We start from the raw sequence: 20,118 nt of genomic DNA, 5'->3' as shown, positions 1-20,118 counted from the left end.
AAAATGTCAAGCAAAGTTGAGAAAAAAAAAGAAAAAAAAAGAAATAGGTGAAACTTTTCTCTCTCTTTTTTTTTGGTCAATTAGAATGACCAAAATTATTATTTTTGCTAAATGTCACAACATTGAGAGACAGAATATATCAAAGATTCATTGAGTAGTGCCATATGATCAGTTGATCTATTACGGCCTCAAAAGGAAAATGCAACAATCAACAAAGCTAAGTCACTATCAAGGAAAGTTCAAATCAAAATATCAAGTAAAGTTGAAAAAAAACTGTGAGATACAGGATTACTTTTAAAAATGTCTTGTTTGTTCGGTAACACTTTATTTGAAGGGGTGTGCATAAGACTGACATGACACTGTCATAAACATGACATAACATCTGTCATGAACATAAAGAAATCTTTATGAATGTCTATGACTGTTGTCATGAAGCGTCATTTGGTAAATAATGACACTTTTAATGCAAAGTGACTCTAAAAGTTGTATTAAAAGTCCATTAAAAATGCAAACTTTGCATGATTTTGTAAATTATAATAATTTAATGCAAAGTTGACATTTTTAATGGACTTTTAATGCAACTTTTAAAGCAACTTTGCATTAAAAGTGTCATTATTTACCAAATGACACTTGATGACAACAGTCCTAAACATTCATAAAGATTTCTTTATGTTCATGACAGATGTTATGTCATGTTTATGACAGTATCATGTCAGTCTTATGCAAACCCTTTCAAATAAAGTGTTACCGTTTGTTCTTAAAAGGCCACTTTTAGAACCTCACTATAATACACTAGTTCTGTCAGGACAAATGGGACAGAACCCCAGCAAACAGCTGTGAGAAATACGTGGAAGGATGTCTAAAACATTTAAAGTCATACAGCTCAAAGACAACGCTAAGAAATACTGAGGAGATATATGCAAATGATTGTGACATTTTGCATAAAGAAATAATTGAGGTAATACTAACTGAGCAAAAAAGAAGAGAAGTTTGGACTGATTTAACTTCAGACAGTAAGACAGAAAAAACGTGTTTCTTCTAGGGTGCATGTAAACTTCTGGTTTCTACTGTAATTCTCAATAAGAAATTTGTAATTTCTTACCCGATTTCCTTTCAGTCCTTGTGGTCCTTGCAAACCCTGAAAAGAGAAATGTGAAATAAATATAACAATTTTAAATCTATAATCATACTCAATAGATTTGAATTTGTGGGTCAAACAGTGTTGTCAGCAGCACAGGGGGTCCCACAAGGGCCGGGCTCCTGGTCTCCTACCACAGCTTAAAGCCTGAAGAGGAGGAGTGAGTCGGGGAAACGCGGGTTTAAAAGCCGAACGTGAAAGCTGCAGTCTGGGAGCGCTTTGGATGCAAACTGAATGACTGAGGTGAACCACTGAACCTGTGGAGCCGCTATGTTGTAAAACAGTAGCAACTAAACAATACAACCAGCATATCTGCACCAGGTTTCCTTGCGTGGGGACCATCGTATTGACAGTCCACAATCACTGAGGTGCAGTGGTGTTTCTGATATGGGACACATGGGCCACCGCCCAGGGGCGGCATCTTGTGGGGGGGCCGACTCATACTCCCCCTGGCTGCATTCAGAGCATCTGAATGTGAATGGTGTCCTTTCAACCTCCCAGACCCCTCCTACGTTTTTATATTTAAAAGCTCTTCTGTTTCCAGTGTTAAATGTTCTTTTGAAATTATTGACCTGTGGCAAGGTGTATTTGCCTTGTTGTGCAATTTTTCTGCTGTTAAAATGACAAAATTGTCATTTATTGCAATAATTTATGGGACAATTAATCGCCCAGCAAAATTCGTTAAAGTGACCGGCCTAGTTTCTCTGGTCAGAGCCAGTAAACTTCAGCACACCTGCATGAGTGTAACATGCCAGCTATAAAAGACTTTGTAAATGGCTTTGTATTTGCATAGTGCCTTATCAAGTCCAGAGGGCCCCAAAGTGCTTCACAATGCAATCACCCATTCACACACACTCACTCACACTCACACACTTGAAGGTGGTAAGCTACTGGATAGTAGCCACAGTTTCCCTGGGGTAGTCTGACAGAAGTGCTGTAAGGGCTTGAACTGACATGTCGGTACAATGAAAATCATTAAACTCAACACAAAACCAGTCAAGGCGCTCCGTGTATAATCAGATAGTCTGAAATAAAAAAAACAAAGAAACTTTTTAATTTTTTTGTTTATTATTCCATTGAAATTGAAAATTTCAATGGAAATGAAAAATAAAAAAAACAAAAATAGACTTGTTTTTTGTGTGTTTACTTTATTAAACCAAAATCGGATCTTTTTTTAATTTTTTTTTTACATAAATACATATTTTTTTTACCATATAAAAATCGTTCTTTAATGAGAAAAAAAGAAATATAAATTGCTTTTGGAGGCCCCATGGTGGCCACTGTATGAGGAATGCATGAATGAATATAACTCTGAAACAGTCTTTCAAAACATTTCATCACCGATGGGGTGAGAGCCACTGGTCAGTAGTCGTTGAGGCAGGTGATGGGTGACGTTTTAGTAATGGGAACTATGGTGGAGGATTTCAGGCAGGATGGGACTCTGACCTCCGACAGGTAACAATAAAAAATCTTTAATTTTTATTGCTCTGCAAGGTTCCTCAGCAGACGTCCAGGAACACCATCAGGTTCCGCTGCCTTTCTGGGGTCGTCAGACTGTAGTGAGCGTCTCACTTCATGTTCCTAAACCTTGAGGTTAGAGGTGCTTAATTGCACTCCTGCATTCGAAACAGCTGCCACTGGAGCTCTGACTCGAAATGAGCGAAGAAGTGGTTCAACTTCTCCATTTATTGAGACGTCACTTTCAGCTGCTCCGTGGCAGGTCCTGTAGTTGGTGATGTACTGGATTCCCACCCAAACCTGCCTGCTGTCGTTATTGTCCTGGTGCACCATGCTCCATCTGACAGTTGCCCCATGCTAAGCTGTAGAGGGTCTTGTTCCCACACCTGAAAACAGTGTTCCTTTCTCTAAGCAGCCACTGGACTAGGCGAGTCATCCATGCCTTTTTGTTTGTGAGGACCCGGGTACTGTAATACTGGTCACTGTGACATTGTCAGTGCAGGTCTTGATGTAACACAGAACACTGTCAGTGAATAACTCCAGGTCTGTATGTTCAAAAATGTCCCAGTTTGTTCTTCCAAAACAATCCTGCAGCTGCAGAGAGGCATCATCAGCCCAGATTGTGATGGTTCTCATGGTGATACATTTTTATTTTATTTTTCAGAGAATAATTACTGTACTCTCATGTAGTAACTATAAAAGAACTGTGTTAAAAATTGTACATGATTGTATTTTCAAAGTGGAAAATCTCAGTTCAAATATTTTACTGTATAAGAACACTGTGTCACTTAAGTCCATATGTGTAAAGGCAGATTACATAATAGTTTTGGTAATGTAGGATAACTCTCTGCTCACACAGACACAACTTTCAGTAATAATGCCAGCAGTTTGAAAATGTCTTGTTTTTCATAATGCTGGATAACAAATATGTAAAACGGAGCGTCCAACTCACAGGGATGCCTTGAAGCCCAGTTGGTCCTAGCAAGCCTGCATTTCCCTTTTCACCCTGTTGCCATGTGGAAAAAATATAAAACGCATTTACAATGTAACACTTTTATTATGCTTTCAAGTGGATAATAAGCAATAAAAATGTTAGTTACTCTATCTCCCTTTGGTCCTGGAGACCCTGGTATACCTGCTGGTCCTGTGGGACCCTGTTAGCACAAAAAACAAAGAAAAATCAACTGAGGGCATGCATAACAAAAAAGAAGCACAAATATTTCTAAATGTGTTTAAATGTTAAGCTAGTGTTTCTTTTTGCTGGACATTACTCATCCATTCATCCATCAATTCATTTTCTAACACCCTTGCCCCTAGTGGGGTCGGGAGGGTTGCTGGTGCCTATCTGCAGCAAACGTTTCGGGCAAGAGACGGGGTACACCCTGGACAGGTCGCCAGTCTGTTGCAGGGTGAACATTACTCAACTTTACAAAATAATTTTTTGAATTGATTATTTTTTCCTTAGTCCAATTAACGTAAAAACTTTTTTTTTTAAAAAGTATGAAGGGCCAGGACTGTACCTTTATTGGTACCGACAATAATGGCGCGGTTATGACATAACATTACTGCTCCATTGCAGTGTGCTGTTTTTCAGTCATCATAATGTGTGCAGTATTTAACTGTTCTTAAATGGTGCCATATCTATTAAAACTGCTGAGGGACTGCAGCACCAAGGGGCAGCAGCTTCATGTTAGTGATGTTTGGTGTTTCTCAAACTTTTTCAGGCTGAGGAACACTTAACCCATTTAACAGTCACGGATCATCTAACCTGGTCCATGACTGCCTCTGTGATAACACATCTTAATATATAATGCAAGTTGAAATGAAAATATCAGTCTATTAACTCACTTACTGATGTTTTCTTTGTTTTCCTAATGAGAAGGGTGGTTCTGTTTGGTAAATGTGACTGGCCACGACAAAGCCTTGAACACGTCTACTTGGGCATTTTAAATTATTTACAGATTCTGAAAATTTTCCACCAAAGAGGTCCAGTTCTTTTCCTGGCGCTGGTTCTGGAGCCAGTTCTTACCCGATTCTGTAAAAGAACCAGTTTGCTGAGAGCAAAGCCAGTCACATCATTATGTCGTCATGGACAGCTCAGGTTTCTTGTTTGACATGATGGGGAGGTCAAAAGAAATCAGCAAAGAAACCAGGAAGAGAATTGTGCAACTGCACAAGTCTGGTTCATCTTTGGGAACAATTCACCGATGCTTGAAAGAGCTGTGTTCATCTGTTGAAAAAATTATATTCTAGAATAGGCATGATGGGAATGTCCAACCATAATACTGCTCAGGAATGAGAGGGGCTCTGTGTTTCAGAGATGAAAGTCTTTCGGTCCAAAATGTGCAGATAGACTCTAGAACAAAAGCCAAAGACCTCCTTTACAGGTCCTTCTCAAAAAATTGCCATATTGTGATAAAGTTAATTATTTTCCATAATGTAATGATAAAAATTAAACTGTCATATATTTTAGATTCATTGCACGCCAACTGAAATATTTCAGGTCTTTTATTGTTTTAATACTGATGATTTTGGCATACAGCTCATGAAAAATCAAAATTCCCATCTCAAAAAATTAGCATATCATGAAAAGGTTCTCTAAACAAGCAATTAACCTAATCATCTGAATCAACAAACTAACTCTAAACACCTGTAAAAGATTCCAGAGGCGTTTAAAAACTCCCAGCCTGGTTCATTACTCAAAACCGCAATCATGGGTAAGACTGCTGACCTGACTGCTGTCCAGAAGGCCATCATTGACGCCCTCAAGCAAGAGGGTAAGACACAGAAAGACATTTCTGAACGAATAGGCTGTTCCCAKAGTGCTGTATCAARGCACCTCAGTGGGAAGGAAAAAGTGTGGCAGAAAACGCTGCACAACGAGAAGAGGTGACCGGACCCTGAGGAAGATTGTGGAGAAGGACCGATTCCGGACCTTGGGGGAATCGGTCCTTCTCCACAATCTACGGAGGGCGTTGTTGGGGAAAAATCATTAATTGAGATCAAGACAACTGTAGAATTCAGTGCTGGTATGCAGTCCACTGCTTCCCCCAACATTCTGGATGTTTATCCCCCACCGTGCTCTGGATAAACATCCAGAGCACGGTGGCTCTGGATGTTTATCCAGAGCCACCGTGCAGAGGCGTGTGCAAGAAATGGGCTACAGGTGCCGCATTCCCCAGGTCAAGCCACCTTGAACCAGAAACAGCGGCAGAAGCCTCTGACCTGGGCTACAGAGAAGCAGCACTGGGACTGTTGCTCAGTGGTCCAAAGTACTTTTTTCGGATGAAAGCAAATTTTGCATGTCATTCGGAAATCAAGGTGCCAGAGTCTGGAGGAAGACTGGGGAGAAGGAAATGCCAAAATGMCTGAAGTCCAGTGTCAAGTACCCACAGTCAGTGATGGTCTGGGTGCCACTGCCATGTCAGCTGCTGCTGTTGGTCCACTGTGTTTTATCAAGGGCAGGGTCAATGCAGCAGCTATCAGGAGRTTTTGGAGCACTTCATGCTTCCATCTGCTGAAAAGCTTTATGGATATGAAGATTTCATTCTTCAGCACAACCTGGCACCTGCTCACAGTGCCAAAATCACTGGTAACGGTTTACTAACCATGGTTATTACTGTGCCCAATTGACTTGCCAACTCTCCTGACCTGAACCCCATAGAGAATCTGTGGGATATTGTGAAGAGAAAGTTGAGAGACGCAAGACCCAAAACTCTGGATGAGCTTAAGGCCGCCATCGAAGCATCCTGGGCTCCATAACACCTCAGCAGTGCCACGGGCTGATTGCCTCCATGCCACGCTGCCTTGAAGGCTGCAAAAGGATTCCTGACCAAGTATTGAGTGCATAACTGAACATAATTATTTGAAGGTTGACTTTTTTGGTATTAAAACACATTTCTTTTATTGGTCGAATGAAATATGCTAATTTTTTGAGATGGGAATTTTGGGTTTTCATGAGCTGTATGCCAAAATCATCAGTATTAAAACAATAAAAGACCTGAAATATTTCAGTTGGTGTGCAATAAATCTAAAATATATGACAGTTTAATTTTTATCATTACATTATGGAAAATAATGAACTTTATCACAATATGCAAATCTTTTGAGAAGGACCTGTATATGCTGACTGAAGCAGGTAAGACTGTGTTGTTAATCACAGTCAAACTGTTCTGTACCGACATGGGCTGAAAGGCCACTTAGAGATGAAGAAACCTTTATTTCAAAAGAAACATAAAAAACCAGATTGCAGAAATATGTCAGCTGGTCTGATAAAACTAAAGTGGAACTGTTCGGCCATAATGACTATCATTACATTTGGAGGAAGAATGGGGACGGTTGTAACATCCTAACTGTCAAGCATGGGGGTAGCAGCATCATGTTGTAATTATGTAATTATTAGTTCAATTTGTGGTATTTAAGTTTTTAACTGCGACACACTGTTACAATAAATATACTTACATTTTGCTTTAACCTTATGAAACATCTTGTTCTTTAAATTAAGGTTCACCATTTTGTACCACATTATTATGTATTACTGCACTAGATGGACACAGGTCTACCGAATCAAATCTAAAACTGCAGCTGAGGTCACAGAATGCATACTTAAATTGGTGTACTAGTTTGAGGTTCCACAAAGAATCTTGTCAAATCAAGGGAAAGAGTTTAGCAACTCATATGCATCAACAGCTGTGCTTGATAGAACATCCATAGAAGCAGTTTCTAACAATGTATTTTACATGTAAACACAAAGAACATAGCTGAAAAATAATTCAAAACATTTGGTTACAGATCAACACTGAGATGAGCAAAATCCTGGGGATAAAAAAAGGAGCATCTGTGTCTCATACCAAGCCATATTTTGTTATCAATTTATTCAACTTGATGGATCGTTTGAGGAAATGGTGGAAGAAGTGGCTGTAGACATTAATCAGCAAGAGGAAATACTGAAAGTTGTCCAGGGAAACCAAGAGGAAGTACAAGAAAGAACTATGTCAAGACATCGGTCACAAGCACAGCCTCAAAGCTTTCAGGATGGGGACATTGGAGAAAAAAAAAAACAGAAGTCAGCAATGGAAAAGTGGAAAGATGGACCCAGATTTCCTTGGACCCTACACCATAACTTAGGTTGATGGGAAAAGTGTTGGCATTGTTGATAGGAGTAAGAAATCTATCAATAAGATCCACATTGATCACCTTAGAACAGGGGTCACCAACTCCAGTCCTCGAGGGCTACCATCCTGCAACTTTTAGATGCGTCTTTGCTCAAGCACACCTGGATCAAATAAACTGCTCGTTTTCAGCCTATTGCAGAGATGAATGAATGCTGGTGAGGGAATTCAGACATTTTGGAGCAGAGGTGAATCTAAAGTTGCAGGATGGTAGCCCTTGAGGACTGGAGTTGGTGACCCCTACCCTAGAAGGTACAAGGAGAAAACACTCAAGATCCCGTTGAAATTGATCAAACTGTGGGTGGCCACATCTGTTCATAACCCCTCATCATCTTCGGTCACCGCCGAGCCACCAACCTCTATCACCTCCAAAACAACCGACACCACCACAGCACTGCCCTCAGCCATGCCATCTGCAGCAACCTCTTGCTGCCACCATAGCAAGTACCACAACAAAAACCTGTGGAACCACAGCAATACCACCTTGAGCGGCACCTTCTGTTGAGTACAGCTTTTTGAGATGATTAAATAACTACTCAGATAACTCAATTCTAAGGGGTTGAGTTATCTGAGTAGCTATGCTAACAGATTTAAATGCTTTGCCTGGCCAAATAAAACCCACTTAATACAATTTTATTGTTATATGCCCCTTAAAATGGCCACCATTCCCAAGATACTTCAAACAAGCTTTGTTATCAGAGCAGTGAAGGCAACAGTCATACAACTAACAGCATGACTGTAAACAAAATTTTTAAAACTGTATGTGAAACTTTTTTATTTTTATTATTGGTTAATTATAAAAGTAAGCACAAAGATGAGAAACGTTTAGACAGTGACACCATAGTATAGAGAAGAAATGCATCTTAAGCAAATGTTCAAGACCACAAACTCTATATTTGTAATTACTTCATTAAAAAATGAACAACAGGGAAGGAGGATACAAAAGTCTACTTACAGAAAATCGAAGAAAGCCTCTGTCTCCTTTGTCACCTTTTTGCCCTATCGCACCCTTTTCCCCTTTGATGCCAATACCTGGCTGTCCCTAAAAAATACACAAATTTAAAAGTCCTTCAGATATGTAATGGATCAAATTTGAGGAAGGCTCAAGTTTACGGGATACTTCTTTGTTTAAATGGCTTTTAAAGAATATGGACTTGGAAATATATGTCTTTACGGGATGAACATCCCAACATAAGGCATAGACTCTTTTGGATCCTCAGAATGGAGCTTGAATTATGTTTCAAGCTCCATACAGACAGTGTTTTCATAAAAGCTGCCAGTTTAGAAGCTTCAATGCACCAGGTGGCGCTGATCATTTTGATGGATGAAAAAGAGCCAGGCATTATGCCACACATTAATCCTGTAGCCTTTGCCGGCGATGCAAAGGTTATGGTAAATTCCTTTGTGGTTTTGTACATTTCAAACTGACAAACTCACGTAGTTCTTCATCTTTCATCTTAGAAAAATCAGTTTTGTCACATAAATGTGACAAAACTCAACGTGATGCATAAAAAATGAACCCAAAGAATCGACTAGTCTAAAAATGTATTCATTTTACTGTGTACAGTCTCGGGAAAGCCCTTCCGTTTGCATTCTGCAAAATGTAAACTTTGTGGAAAATTTTTATGTTTTCTGGGGAAGAAGACATCTTTTTTGGAACTGACGGCCTTCATCTAAACAATTCAGGTACCCGTATTCCCATGTGCTTCACCTTGGATTACAAGGTGAGGCACCCAACCTCACCATCCATATCTGGTAACTATGTCATAACTGGTAACATCAGACCAGTTTGCTGCTGATTGACATCTACGTGGTCCTAGCATTTATTCTTCTTCTGACTGTTATACACTTATCATTGGGCCAGGCCCATCTTTCCTCATTAACCAGTTAATTTCAGTTTGGATTACATACAGCGAGCAAACAATGCATAACGGTATCCGTTCAGTATAAGATATGGTCTCATGGTGTGGCCTTGAACATGTGTACAAAGTTTGGTTTAACTCTTTCAAGTGGCTGAAAGTGGTCCTTTAGATGGCCAGCACATCATGAAGTGGATGAAACTTGTCCAAGATGACATCCACCTTGGGCAGAAAGAGTCCTGTCTAAGGAGAGTGGTGTCAAAGAGTCCAGCTTCACTCCCATAATGTCTTGCAGGTCAGTCTGTTCAATCTGTTGGCTGCCCCAGCACACACACGTATTTTAAGATTGTCACATAAATCGCAGCATAAACTGCTCCGCGGCCCCCACTAACAACTTTCAAAATACCCTCTGCACTGACCTTACTTCGTCGTAGAGACATGAAATTTAGTACAATTGTCAAACTCGTGCAGGCTGAAAGGGCATGTCTAGGTCTCAAAGTTTGACATCTCGCCATGAAACACAAAATTCTTATATCTCCTACACAAAACTCACTGAGACACCAAACCTTCAGTGATTGATCATCATCGAATGCCCTACAACACCCAATGGTCAAATGATGACATCACTTAGGCTACCCCCACTAAGAACAGGAAGCGTAATGTTTTACTCTGAATGGTCTCTGACACCTTTGACCTAATCAACCTGCAACTATGTCCATATACAGAAGACATGTTGGTGTAACACTGACTAACACCAACACTGACAGTGGAGGAGGTGAGCACGGCGGCATGGCGAAGCGACCTGTGACGCTATTGCCATACGTTTGACTCTAAATTCCACAGATTCGAGCCGAGCTGCACCAAACACATTGGGATTGACCCCCAACAGGAATCAACAGCAATCTTTGGTGTGCTTGGCCTACAGCAGGGGTCTCAAACTCAATTTACCCGGGGGCCGCTGGAGGCAGAGTCTGGGCGGCATAAAGGATTCCACAAAAAACATTTTAAAACATTTAATTATTTCTCCAATACGTGAACTGCAGGCTTTGGCTTTGACAAAGACATGATGAGGGTGTGACAAAATTTAGGGTGCGTTCACACTGCAGCCTGAAGTGACCCAATTCCGATTTTTTTGTCAAACCGGATTTTTTTTGCCGGACCGTTCACACTTTTTTGCCAGTCGTTCACATGCAAACCGGTGGAGCTTAACTTACATATTTGAAGTTGTTGTTCAACAGGAGTAGCATATTAACAACTTAATCCTCATTATAGTCTGTCATAGCTGTTTTTCTTCCCACTTGCGCGTATCAGGACGCAGAATTTGTTAAGTATCAGTGACGTTCAGTTCGGATGAATGCGGCCTGTACGTTAGGTCGCATTTGAATCGGATACGTATCGGATATGGGTCACGTTCGAAAAGAATCCGACCTGTGCTGTTCAGACTGTCATGAAAAGAGCAGATACAGGTCGCAATATGTCAAAAAAAAATTGGAATCGGGTCACTTTATTCTGCAATGTGAACGCACCCTAAGTTTATTCCACTTGGCATCACTCTTGTTCTATGTTTTATAGACGTTTCTAGTCAGCTAGCAACGTATGGAGAACGTCTCGATGCGTGACATCATTACCGCTTCTACTTGTCACAACAGTGCGGCGGAAGACGAGCAGACCAGTAGCAGTCGCCTTTCTCTGCGTTTGATCGTGGCATTTGTTAATGGTAGAAAGTACCGGATTGGCGACTGCAGGAAGGGAAACTGGTACCGGACTGTTCCATCACCGCCGCACCATTGTTACAAGCGTAGGTTCGCTCACCCTGTGGGCCGCACTAATATTATACTTTCATATCACGGTGGGGGCCACGAGACAACATCCTGCGGGCCACGAGAATGAGATCTCTGGCCTACAGCATCCCCTTTAATACTTTAAGTAATCAGCCCAAAGCCATGCTTTATCCCAGAATTATTAAACTTGGTATACATCCGTATACCAAGGGGTGTGGCCAACCCTCAAAACCTGACCATTCACCATGAAACATCAAGATGCATTAACTTCTACATACAAGGTCACTGCTGCATCAGACTTTCTGTGTCTTATTAGAGACCAGCCCTCATCACATTCACAGGGTCAACTGGTGACATCACCTTAGCCGTGTCCACTTCCAACAGGAAGTTATCTGTTTTTCTACTGGATGTCTTACTTTTACTCTTTGATTCATTTAGGTTTAAACCTGTGCCAAGTGACAGAAAATCACATCATAATGAATTTGCTCAACACTGGCTGGTGGCTGAACAGTGTGGATGTGGATGAATGGTGAATTTCAATCCCTCGCTCTTTGCACACGGTTGCCTCCAAATCAAACATGAATCAACCAATTTGCACCAACTGTTATGTGTTGGGAACAGGGTTTTAGCTTTTGTGGGGAGTTCTTCTCTGTCTGCTGCCTTGTCACAGTCAACAGTTCAGTCAACTAGATGGAGCCAGGAGGTTGTTCACCTGGAGGGTGTTAAGATTCCACTCACCTGCAAGCAATCTGCCTCATCAGCCTGGGTATAAGAGGAGTAGGTTGTCAACACTTCAGCGCCTGAGTGTTTGCGTGTTGTGGTACTCTCTGCCCCTCTGAGTTTTGTCTCTGTGTTTTTCCCAGATTGTTTCCAGTTGCATTTACCTGTTGATCTCATTGCAGGTTTACCTTTGTGGCACCTTGAATTTTACCCATTGTGTGGCCTGAGTCCTTCACCTTATGGTCTCCTTTTGTGACGCCTTGGATGTTACCAATTGTGTTGCCCAAGTCCTTCATGTCCAAGACTGCAAGTTCTCAGGAAGAATCTCTGGCCTCTCCTTCCACTGTTGGCAATGGACCGGTTCTCCTTCCACTACCTGTGCTGTTACCTGTCCGCCCTCCAACGTAACCCACAACTTTCCCATCTCAATGATCACGCTGCTCCATCAACCATCTGAATCCAGACCACTACGTGTTCTACCCACAAAGGTACACAACCTGCTGCAGTAGCTAGTCTCTCTTCTACACTACCATTTGATTCCAAGTGGCCGCCTATCTTGCTTCGTAGGCCAAAGAATTCCCTTACAGCAGACTTTAGATGGGGTGAGGGGCGAGGGATCATCATGCAGCAGCTACACATGGCTGCTGGGATTCTACCTCCACTTTATCTCTGACCAGTAAAAATAAACGCTTATTCTGGAAGAATGGTATGAAAAATGTTTGTGGTTTGAAGCTGTGACTTTTTCATATTATGGTAATTCAATACCAGCAACTGGCCCATCCCTGGTTGTTGTTAAAACCAACAAAAGCTGCTTAGAATAAAGCAGGGAAAAGCCAACAACTGAAAATGTGAATGTTTATACAGTAATCATGCTTATTTTTTAGCCAAGTATACCAATTAAATATTAATCTTTGAACAAATTTCATCTTGGTTACAAACTTCTGTATTACAGCTAATATCTAGCTTTAAAATTTTAGTAAGCATTAACAAACAACCTTAAGTGCTTAGATCTAAAAATCTGCATTTTAATAGACTTTAGCACAATCACCAGTGCTAAGGCAGTGACTGAACAGTGTGGATGTGGATTCATCCACATCCACACATACTAAATACTGTCTATTTAGTATGTGATTAAATAGACAGGCCTGATTATTGCCATGAATTGTAGTGTTTGTGGTGGTGAGGATGTATGCGGCTGGACCTAGGTTGAAGTGGAAAGTGATGATTTTAATGGACAAAGTGAACAGAAATCCAGGTTAGGGAAGAGGCTAGGGAACTAACACTAGACAATGAGACACGACTAACGACTAGGGTCCGGCAGGTGACACAGGTGAAGTTAAATACACAGGGAGGTAATCAGGGGAAACATGAGACAGCTGGAATCAATCAGGGCAGGAAGACGACATAGAGACAAGATTAACTAGAAACAGACACACAAAATCTACATCCCCACAATTATAGAAAATCTTGTTTCAATGCCATTTAAAAAAATTGCCTACCTTTTCACCAGGGATTCCAGGTGATCCTGGCGGTCCAGGTAATCCAGGAAGCCCCTATGAGGATGTGGAATAATGTCAGAAAAACAACAAATCCATTTGGTTTGTTGATTCTACTTCTGCTTTATTAATATCTGCTTGATGTTTTGCTAAGTGCCTCATCCCAACACTGTTTTTGCCCTTCAATATTGTGTATTTTTTCTAAGTTAGATTTTCTTGAGTCATCTTGAAAGTTTGATCTTACCATCTTACTGTTTGTTTTCTTCCTTGCTAATCCACTTAGGGCCTTTTCTTCTAAAGGTTTGAATGTATAAAAATAGACTTGATATCACAAAAAAACCCTGATATTCAAAGCAACTTGCAAACTGAACTGAAGAGCAAAGTGAGGAGAATCGCAGGTGCTATAAATTTAACTTACCAATGTGACTAAAGATAAAAGCATGGATGAGTTTCTCTAGATCTTGTTGAGAAGGACAAGATCTCATGAATATAATGTATCTCTCAACCTTAGTGTTAGCCCCTCTGAGCTAGTCTGATCTTTAAAGCAGTCTGCTTTAGCGTTGCAGTTTTAGTTCATTTTAAGTCATGTTCAACATCTAGCATCCTTCATTGGCAGAACTGAATTCTTGGTTTCAGCAATCCTCCAACAACCCACCATATGCTAAGGGATAAACTAAAGTCACTTACCATTAGGGGCATATTGCGAATGCTCTGTAAAGAAACATACTATTACTAAACTAATACACATTCTCTTACAGGGATACAATACAGTACATACTGAAATAATGGAATACATTTTCACTGTTCTGGAGTTCAATCTTTCCTGGCTGCCCTGTTGGACCTGACGGACCCTAAGAAACAGGACAAAAACATTTGGAACCTTTGTGGACACAGAGATAAAAGTTCTTTGATTAGCAATGAGAAATGAAATCCTAAATTAAAAAAATGTTGTATGGCAGTTATGGAAGACTTACTCTTGGGCCAGCAGGGCCTTTGGTACCTGCTTCCCCCTAATAGAAAATTGACCACCATAACATGTTTTCAAAGTAATTATCCTTTTTTTTTTAATGAGTGGTTTCAGTTTCATGTCTTACCTTATTTCCTTTTTCGCCCTAAAAAATAAACTTCTTTAAGTCTTTTTTTTTCTTTTTTCTTTTTTTTGTACAACTTCAACTGCTGAGCTAAAAGGTAATCATTGATGCTTATCTCACCTTGGGCCCCATTGGGCCGATTAGTCCTGGTGAACCTGGCTCTCCTTTACTTCCCTTAGCAAAAGAGCTTGGCTCTCCCTTTTCACCCTGGCACACATAGAAAACATGTATGTTTCTTTGGTAATCCATACATCCAGGTGTTTCTGTTACTGTGGACAGTATATTGAAATGCTTTGAGTATACTGGTTGGTTGTGGTGGTTCTTTTTTCTTGGAGTGAGGGGATTAAATGGTATTACAAACTTTTAAGGGAATTTGTTTTGTGGAATTATAGTTTTGATCTTTTTCTGTGCTGCTTTGTATTTGGATTGACAAACCTTTGGAGGGACAGAAACCTTTAGACACCTTAGATAAAACCCAGGCTGTTTTAGAGGTGTCCATTGTAATGGCATTTCATTTGCACTTAGCTGAATTACTCACCTGAAACATCAACTTAAATTTCAACATCAATGGAGCTGGAGAAAAATAATCTGACATCCAAATGACTACCTGTAGCATCCAGTCAGCCCAAACTCTGTACTTAAAGTCCACGGTACTCCTGACTTACCCCTAATTCATAGCAGCTGTTGCGCTGTTATTTACGGTTGCAGGGTTACAGACTTGCTATCGATTTTAAATATTTTGACACTGCGGTTTCTTTTACCTGGCATAAATGGCAACAAAACATGCAAAACATTGCAAGGATGTTTTAAAAAGCGTCGTGGACCATTCATTAACAGTATCTCACTGGTCAATTCTCTGTCACTGGGTAGGTGACATGAAATTATGACCCAGAGTTGGCTACATTGAGAGACGATGGTGGCAATAGTAGGAGTTTGCACCGCAATCCGCATAAATCTTTGCTAAAATGTGTTAAAAAGAACAAGAAGAACAAGAGCACTTCTTGCATGACTGATGTTTACATTTCTTTTCAACAAGGAACGATCAAAAACTACAACTAGGAATATTGTACAAAAAGTCAATTATTTGTGGTTTTGTATCTCAAGTAAAGCTGGGACTCACCGGTGGTCCACTGGGACCATTAAGGCCAGGGGAACCAGGGGCACCAGGGAGGCCTGGAGGTCCTGGGGGTCCTTGTAATCCAGGTGCACCCTGCTGAGAGACTTTTGAGTTACAATCAATTATGAAGACTAACAAATCTATTAATAGTCAACTCTTTACATTACTGCAAAGTTTACATTTGGTACATTATTTTTAAGAGTTGTAAAAGTTTTAAGGCTTCTGCTAGAAGTGACAATATAGTTAATTTCAGCTAAGGTAATGAAAACAAGTTCAAGTGATTTCCATTAAAATATTAATGGAGAAGACAGTTAATAACCGCAACAGACTGGCGACCTGTCCAGGGTGACGCCGCCTCTCGCTCAAAACATTCGCTCTAAAAGGACACCAGTACCCCTCCTGACCCCACTAGAGACAAGGGTGTTAGAAAATGGATGGATGGACAGTTAATGATCAATTTTATTTATAAACTCTTTAAACATCTAAAAAGGTTCCAGAAAGTCGATGACGGAGGATGCAGTGATTGAGTTCAGTTTGCAAATTTCTGACCACTTAGAATGAAGATCATTAACAACCAGCAGGTAGCGGGCAAGAGAAGGTACCCCATAATGTTCTCCATAGAGGTCAACCTGAATATGTCCCCAAGGTGAAGACAGCAAAGGAGTCAGAACAAGAGGGACTGCAGCAGGCTGGACAGTTTTCCCGCTCAGAAGACAGCAAGCATGACACCAGCTCATCATCAGTCTAACTGGGGCCAACAAACGGTCTCAAGACAGCACTGATCCAGGACCTGGACCCAGTCTTCATTGCTCTCTGAGTCTGATGATCCGCCGTACGTCATCTTGGTCACTGACATGGTTCTTGGCTTGGCTCTTGACTTTCGGCTGAAATAGTACTGACTCAGCCAGAGGCATGTGACTGAAAAACCTAAAGTGTCTGGAGTGGGATGAGAGCTGTGCCCACATGGTTTTTGCAAAGCTTGCATGAAAGCTATGAGGTCTGTACAGTATTTATGGGGACAACAGCAGGACCATGGCGTGCACTGGAGCAGAGATATGAGAGCCCCCATGGGACAAAACTTGCAATTGCGCATAAATGTCTATATATACTCTCACACAAACACAACCAGGATTGTTGACTATCTAACTGGCAGACTATATTTCGTGCACCTGCGACACTGGGTGTCAGACAGTGTTGTCAACAACACAAGGGCTTCACAAGGGACTGTCCTGTCTCCCTACATATTCACGGTCTATACAGCTGACGTCAGCTATTGCACTGAGTCCTGTCATCTCCAGATGTTCTTAGATGAATCAGCTGTAGTTGGTTGTATCAGTGAGGGTGATGAGGTTAAATACAGGGCTTCTGTAGGCAACTTTGTCACATGGTGTGAGCTGAATCATCTGCAGCTCAAAGTGACAAAAACCAAGGAACTGATGGTGGATCTGAGGAGGACGACCAGGATGCCAGTGGCCCCTGTTATCATCCCGGGGGTCAGTGTGGACATTGTGGAGAATTATAAATATTTGAGACTTCACATTGACTATAAACTGGACTGGATCAAGAACATTAACGTTGCGTACAGGAAGAGCCAAAAGTCGCCTCTACGTTCTGAGACGGCTGAGTGACTGATGACAAATGATAGCATGCGATATATTGGGCACGTCACTATTCATTTTGTAGATGTTTTGAGTTAATTAGCTGATTAGTATGTGATTTCACAAGTTTTCAATATTTAGTTTAGCCACAATATTCTTCTTTTCTGAGTTACTGAATTTTCTTAATGAATGAATAAAAAAAAGTAGTAATTTGTTTTGATCCGGTAACAATTCACACCGGATCTTTGCTATGCAAAATTCTTTTTTTATTAACATATAAAGTCTGCATGCCAGGTATTGAATAACAACAAATCTTTTTGGTTTGAACACGGCCAAAAATGTTAAAGCCAAAAGATTGTTAGGCAGAAGACAGAGGAGACAAAGTTTGTGGAGAGTTGGTTAGTTGTACATAAGGCTTAACGAAAAACAAATATTGCCTAGACAGATGTTTACCTGGAGGCGTTTTAAGATTAGATGGTTTATAGAAGGCATGTTTCTCAGGGTCATGGGTAACACCTGTAAGAAGAAGTCATAAACAGACTTGACCACCATGCAAAAAGATCACGGGAAGGAAAAATCTAACAGGTTCAAACAAGAATGAAAAGGAAAAGAATGAAACGGGAAGGAAAACGGACCACAACAATGGAAATTAAAGGGGGGAGGGCATAACAGGAGTAAAGAACATAAAACGGGAAAGGAAGCAAAAGCATGTGCAACAAATGCTTGCAACAATCTGAAGGATAGAAACAATAAAAATCTTTTTTTAATGTTCTTCCTTTGAAAGGACTACATTCTAGAGATCTGGAAAAGCTCAATCAGTGCAGCTATAACAAATTCAGTACATGTACAGCATGTAAAACTAACAGCAAAAAATATCTTAATATCTCTATTCCTGGACCTTTTTTCCATGAATCTCATCCCATAAAGCTTGAAAGATTTCCATTTTCAAACCAATACTCCCTTCATATCTAGATGTGCTTTTTAATGATTTTTTAAATGATCTTTTAAGTATCTTTTATCTGTGTAACCATTTTGATGTGTGTTGCTGATTTTCTGCCTGCCTAGATGACAATGGGGTTTTAAACCTGGTGAAGAAATTGAAAGGGACACGTTTGATATACACTCAACATGAATAATATCAATGTGAAAAAGAAGAAACTATTTAGAAAAACCCAAACCAATCAAGTTGCTGTTTTCAATAACTACGTATGACATGTGTCAGCATGTTGTGAAAAATATATAAAAAACAATCTTACCCGGTGTGTTAAATCTCCACATGTACCCTGAAGAAAACAAAACATTCAGTAAACCTCCAAGTATCCATTTCAGCTGTGTTGTAAACATTACACCAACTACACATTTTAAAGTCAGCACTTGTTTTGTATTTGGAAGTCTAGAAAACTGTTCTGCTTTGTTTAATAACCAGGCTCTAAATTGGATTAAATGTATGTATTGTATCTTTATTTTCTCTCTCCCTGAAGGATAAGTTATTTTTTGTGACATTGTTTCGCTTACGTATCTTCCACCGCTCCTTTGGAGGTTTGGATGCGTATATTACCAGTGAAGTGTGATTTCTAATTTCTTCTTTCTTGTTGCCCGTGTAAAAATTATTTCTACATGATCAAATATATATTATTGTAAAACAAATCACAACTTTATAATGAAATTGTGTGTTTTTGGTAATGTTACCACATAGAAATCATTACTAAAAAAATAAATATATATATATAAATAAAATCAGTTCCAGTAAGTGGCCGCTCAATTTGCTTGTGCTTTGGGCCGGCACTGGATGAGACACTGGATTCAGACATTCAGACCTGGGATCTGGGTATAATAATCTGTTTCTATACAGAAATACGCATTGAAATACATCCACAGGTCGGCTGAATCGTGGTATTGTGATGCAAACGGCAGCATCTCTCACCTTCTCCCCTTTGAGGCCAGGCTCCCCCTAGAAATAAATGAAAGGGAAAAGAAGTTTTCTGTTTATATATTTTGCAAAGATATCAGGTTTGCTATCTTGTGAAAAAGAATTTTAAAAAAAATTGCAAACTCACCAGGTTTCCTTGAGGACCACGAGAACCCTAAAAGAAAAGAAATGAAAAATCAACAAAACACATCCTCTTTATAATGCCTTCAATTAAAGCTGGAAATTTTATTCCACTTTTAAAATTGAAGCGGTCAAACGATTCAAATTATTACTTGTGTATTGTGGGTATAAACAAGTAGCCATGCTCACCATGTCTCCCTTTTGTCCTTTTTGCCCCTGAGTGGACATAAAATGTTAGGTTGGGTTACACAATGTGAATTGTTATATTGTGTTGTTAAAGCCGATAAAACCAAAAAGAGCTTTTAATTCATCGAGACCACAGCCACGCACTCACACAATAAACAGGTACACAAAAATCTCTACTTTTATTTTCTTCCAAAAGAAAAAAGAAAACTCACAGGCTTTCCGTCCAACCCAATAGGACCCTATGAAGAAGAAGACAAACATTTAATCCACGTCAATAAACAAATCATTAACAATGTCTAAGAAAATCTTAAAACCGGATGAAGCAACATCCGGTTTTAACGTAAGCAGTGATTTAAATAAAGCAAATTTAAGTATTAATCAACATGTACTTCAACAATAATATGGAAGAATGAAATGCCAAGGAATAAACTCAAAGTGTACACATCAATATAT

At 40.0% G+C, this 20,118-nt stretch overlaps 1 protein-coding gene across 3 annotated transcripts in view; it reads right to left on the bottom strand.

Moving 5' to 3' along the window:
• col13a1 (collagen, type XIII, alpha 1) overlaps positions 1-20,118 on the bottom strand; it is a 44,469-nt gene that overhangs the window by 10,823 nt on the left and 13,528 nt on the right. Inside the window, exons 6-22 of one of the 3 annotated variants that reach the window (XM_008428944.2) lie at positions 19,878-19,904; positions 19,669-19,695; positions 19,487-19,513; positions 19,354-19,380; positions 18,686-18,712; positions 17,883-17,945; positions 15,835-15,927; positions 14,835-14,921; positions 14,718-14,735; positions 14,598-14,633; positions 14,402-14,503; positions 14,311-14,334; positions 13,627-13,680; positions 8,723-8,809; positions 3,697-3,750; positions 3,549-3,602; positions 1,103-1,138 (exon numbers count right to left, since the gene is read on the bottom strand). In XM_008428944.2, coding sequence (XP_008427166.2) covers positions 1,103-1,138; positions 3,549-3,602; positions 3,697-3,750; positions 8,723-8,809; positions 13,627-13,680; positions 14,311-14,334; positions 14,402-14,503; positions 14,598-14,633; positions 14,718-14,735; positions 14,835-14,921; positions 15,835-15,927; positions 17,883-17,945; positions 18,686-18,712; positions 19,354-19,380; positions 19,487-19,513; positions 19,669-19,695; positions 19,878-19,904 — 843 coding nt within the window. The remainder of the gene's footprint in view (positions 1-1,102; positions 1,139-3,548; positions 3,603-3,696; positions 3,751-8,722; positions 8,810-13,626; positions 13,681-14,310; positions 14,335-14,401; positions 14,504-14,597; positions 14,634-14,717; positions 14,736-14,834; positions 14,922-15,834; positions 15,928-17,882; positions 17,946-18,685; positions 18,713-19,353; positions 19,381-19,486; positions 19,514-19,668; positions 19,696-19,877; positions 19,905-20,118) is intronic. The other 2 variants (XM_008428945.2, XM_017309206.1) reach the window with 2 other exon arrangements.

This window comes from Poecilia reticulata, linkage group LG15 (assembly GCF_000633615.1).
Source record: "Poecilia reticulata strain Guanapo linkage group LG15, Guppy_female_1.0+MT, whole genome shotgun sequence".
Classification (NCBI taxonomy): Eukaryota; Metazoa; Chordata; class Actinopteri; order Cyprinodontiformes; family Poeciliidae; genus Poecilia; species Poecilia reticulata.
This window is presented reverse-complemented; position numbering and strand designations above follow the sequence as displayed.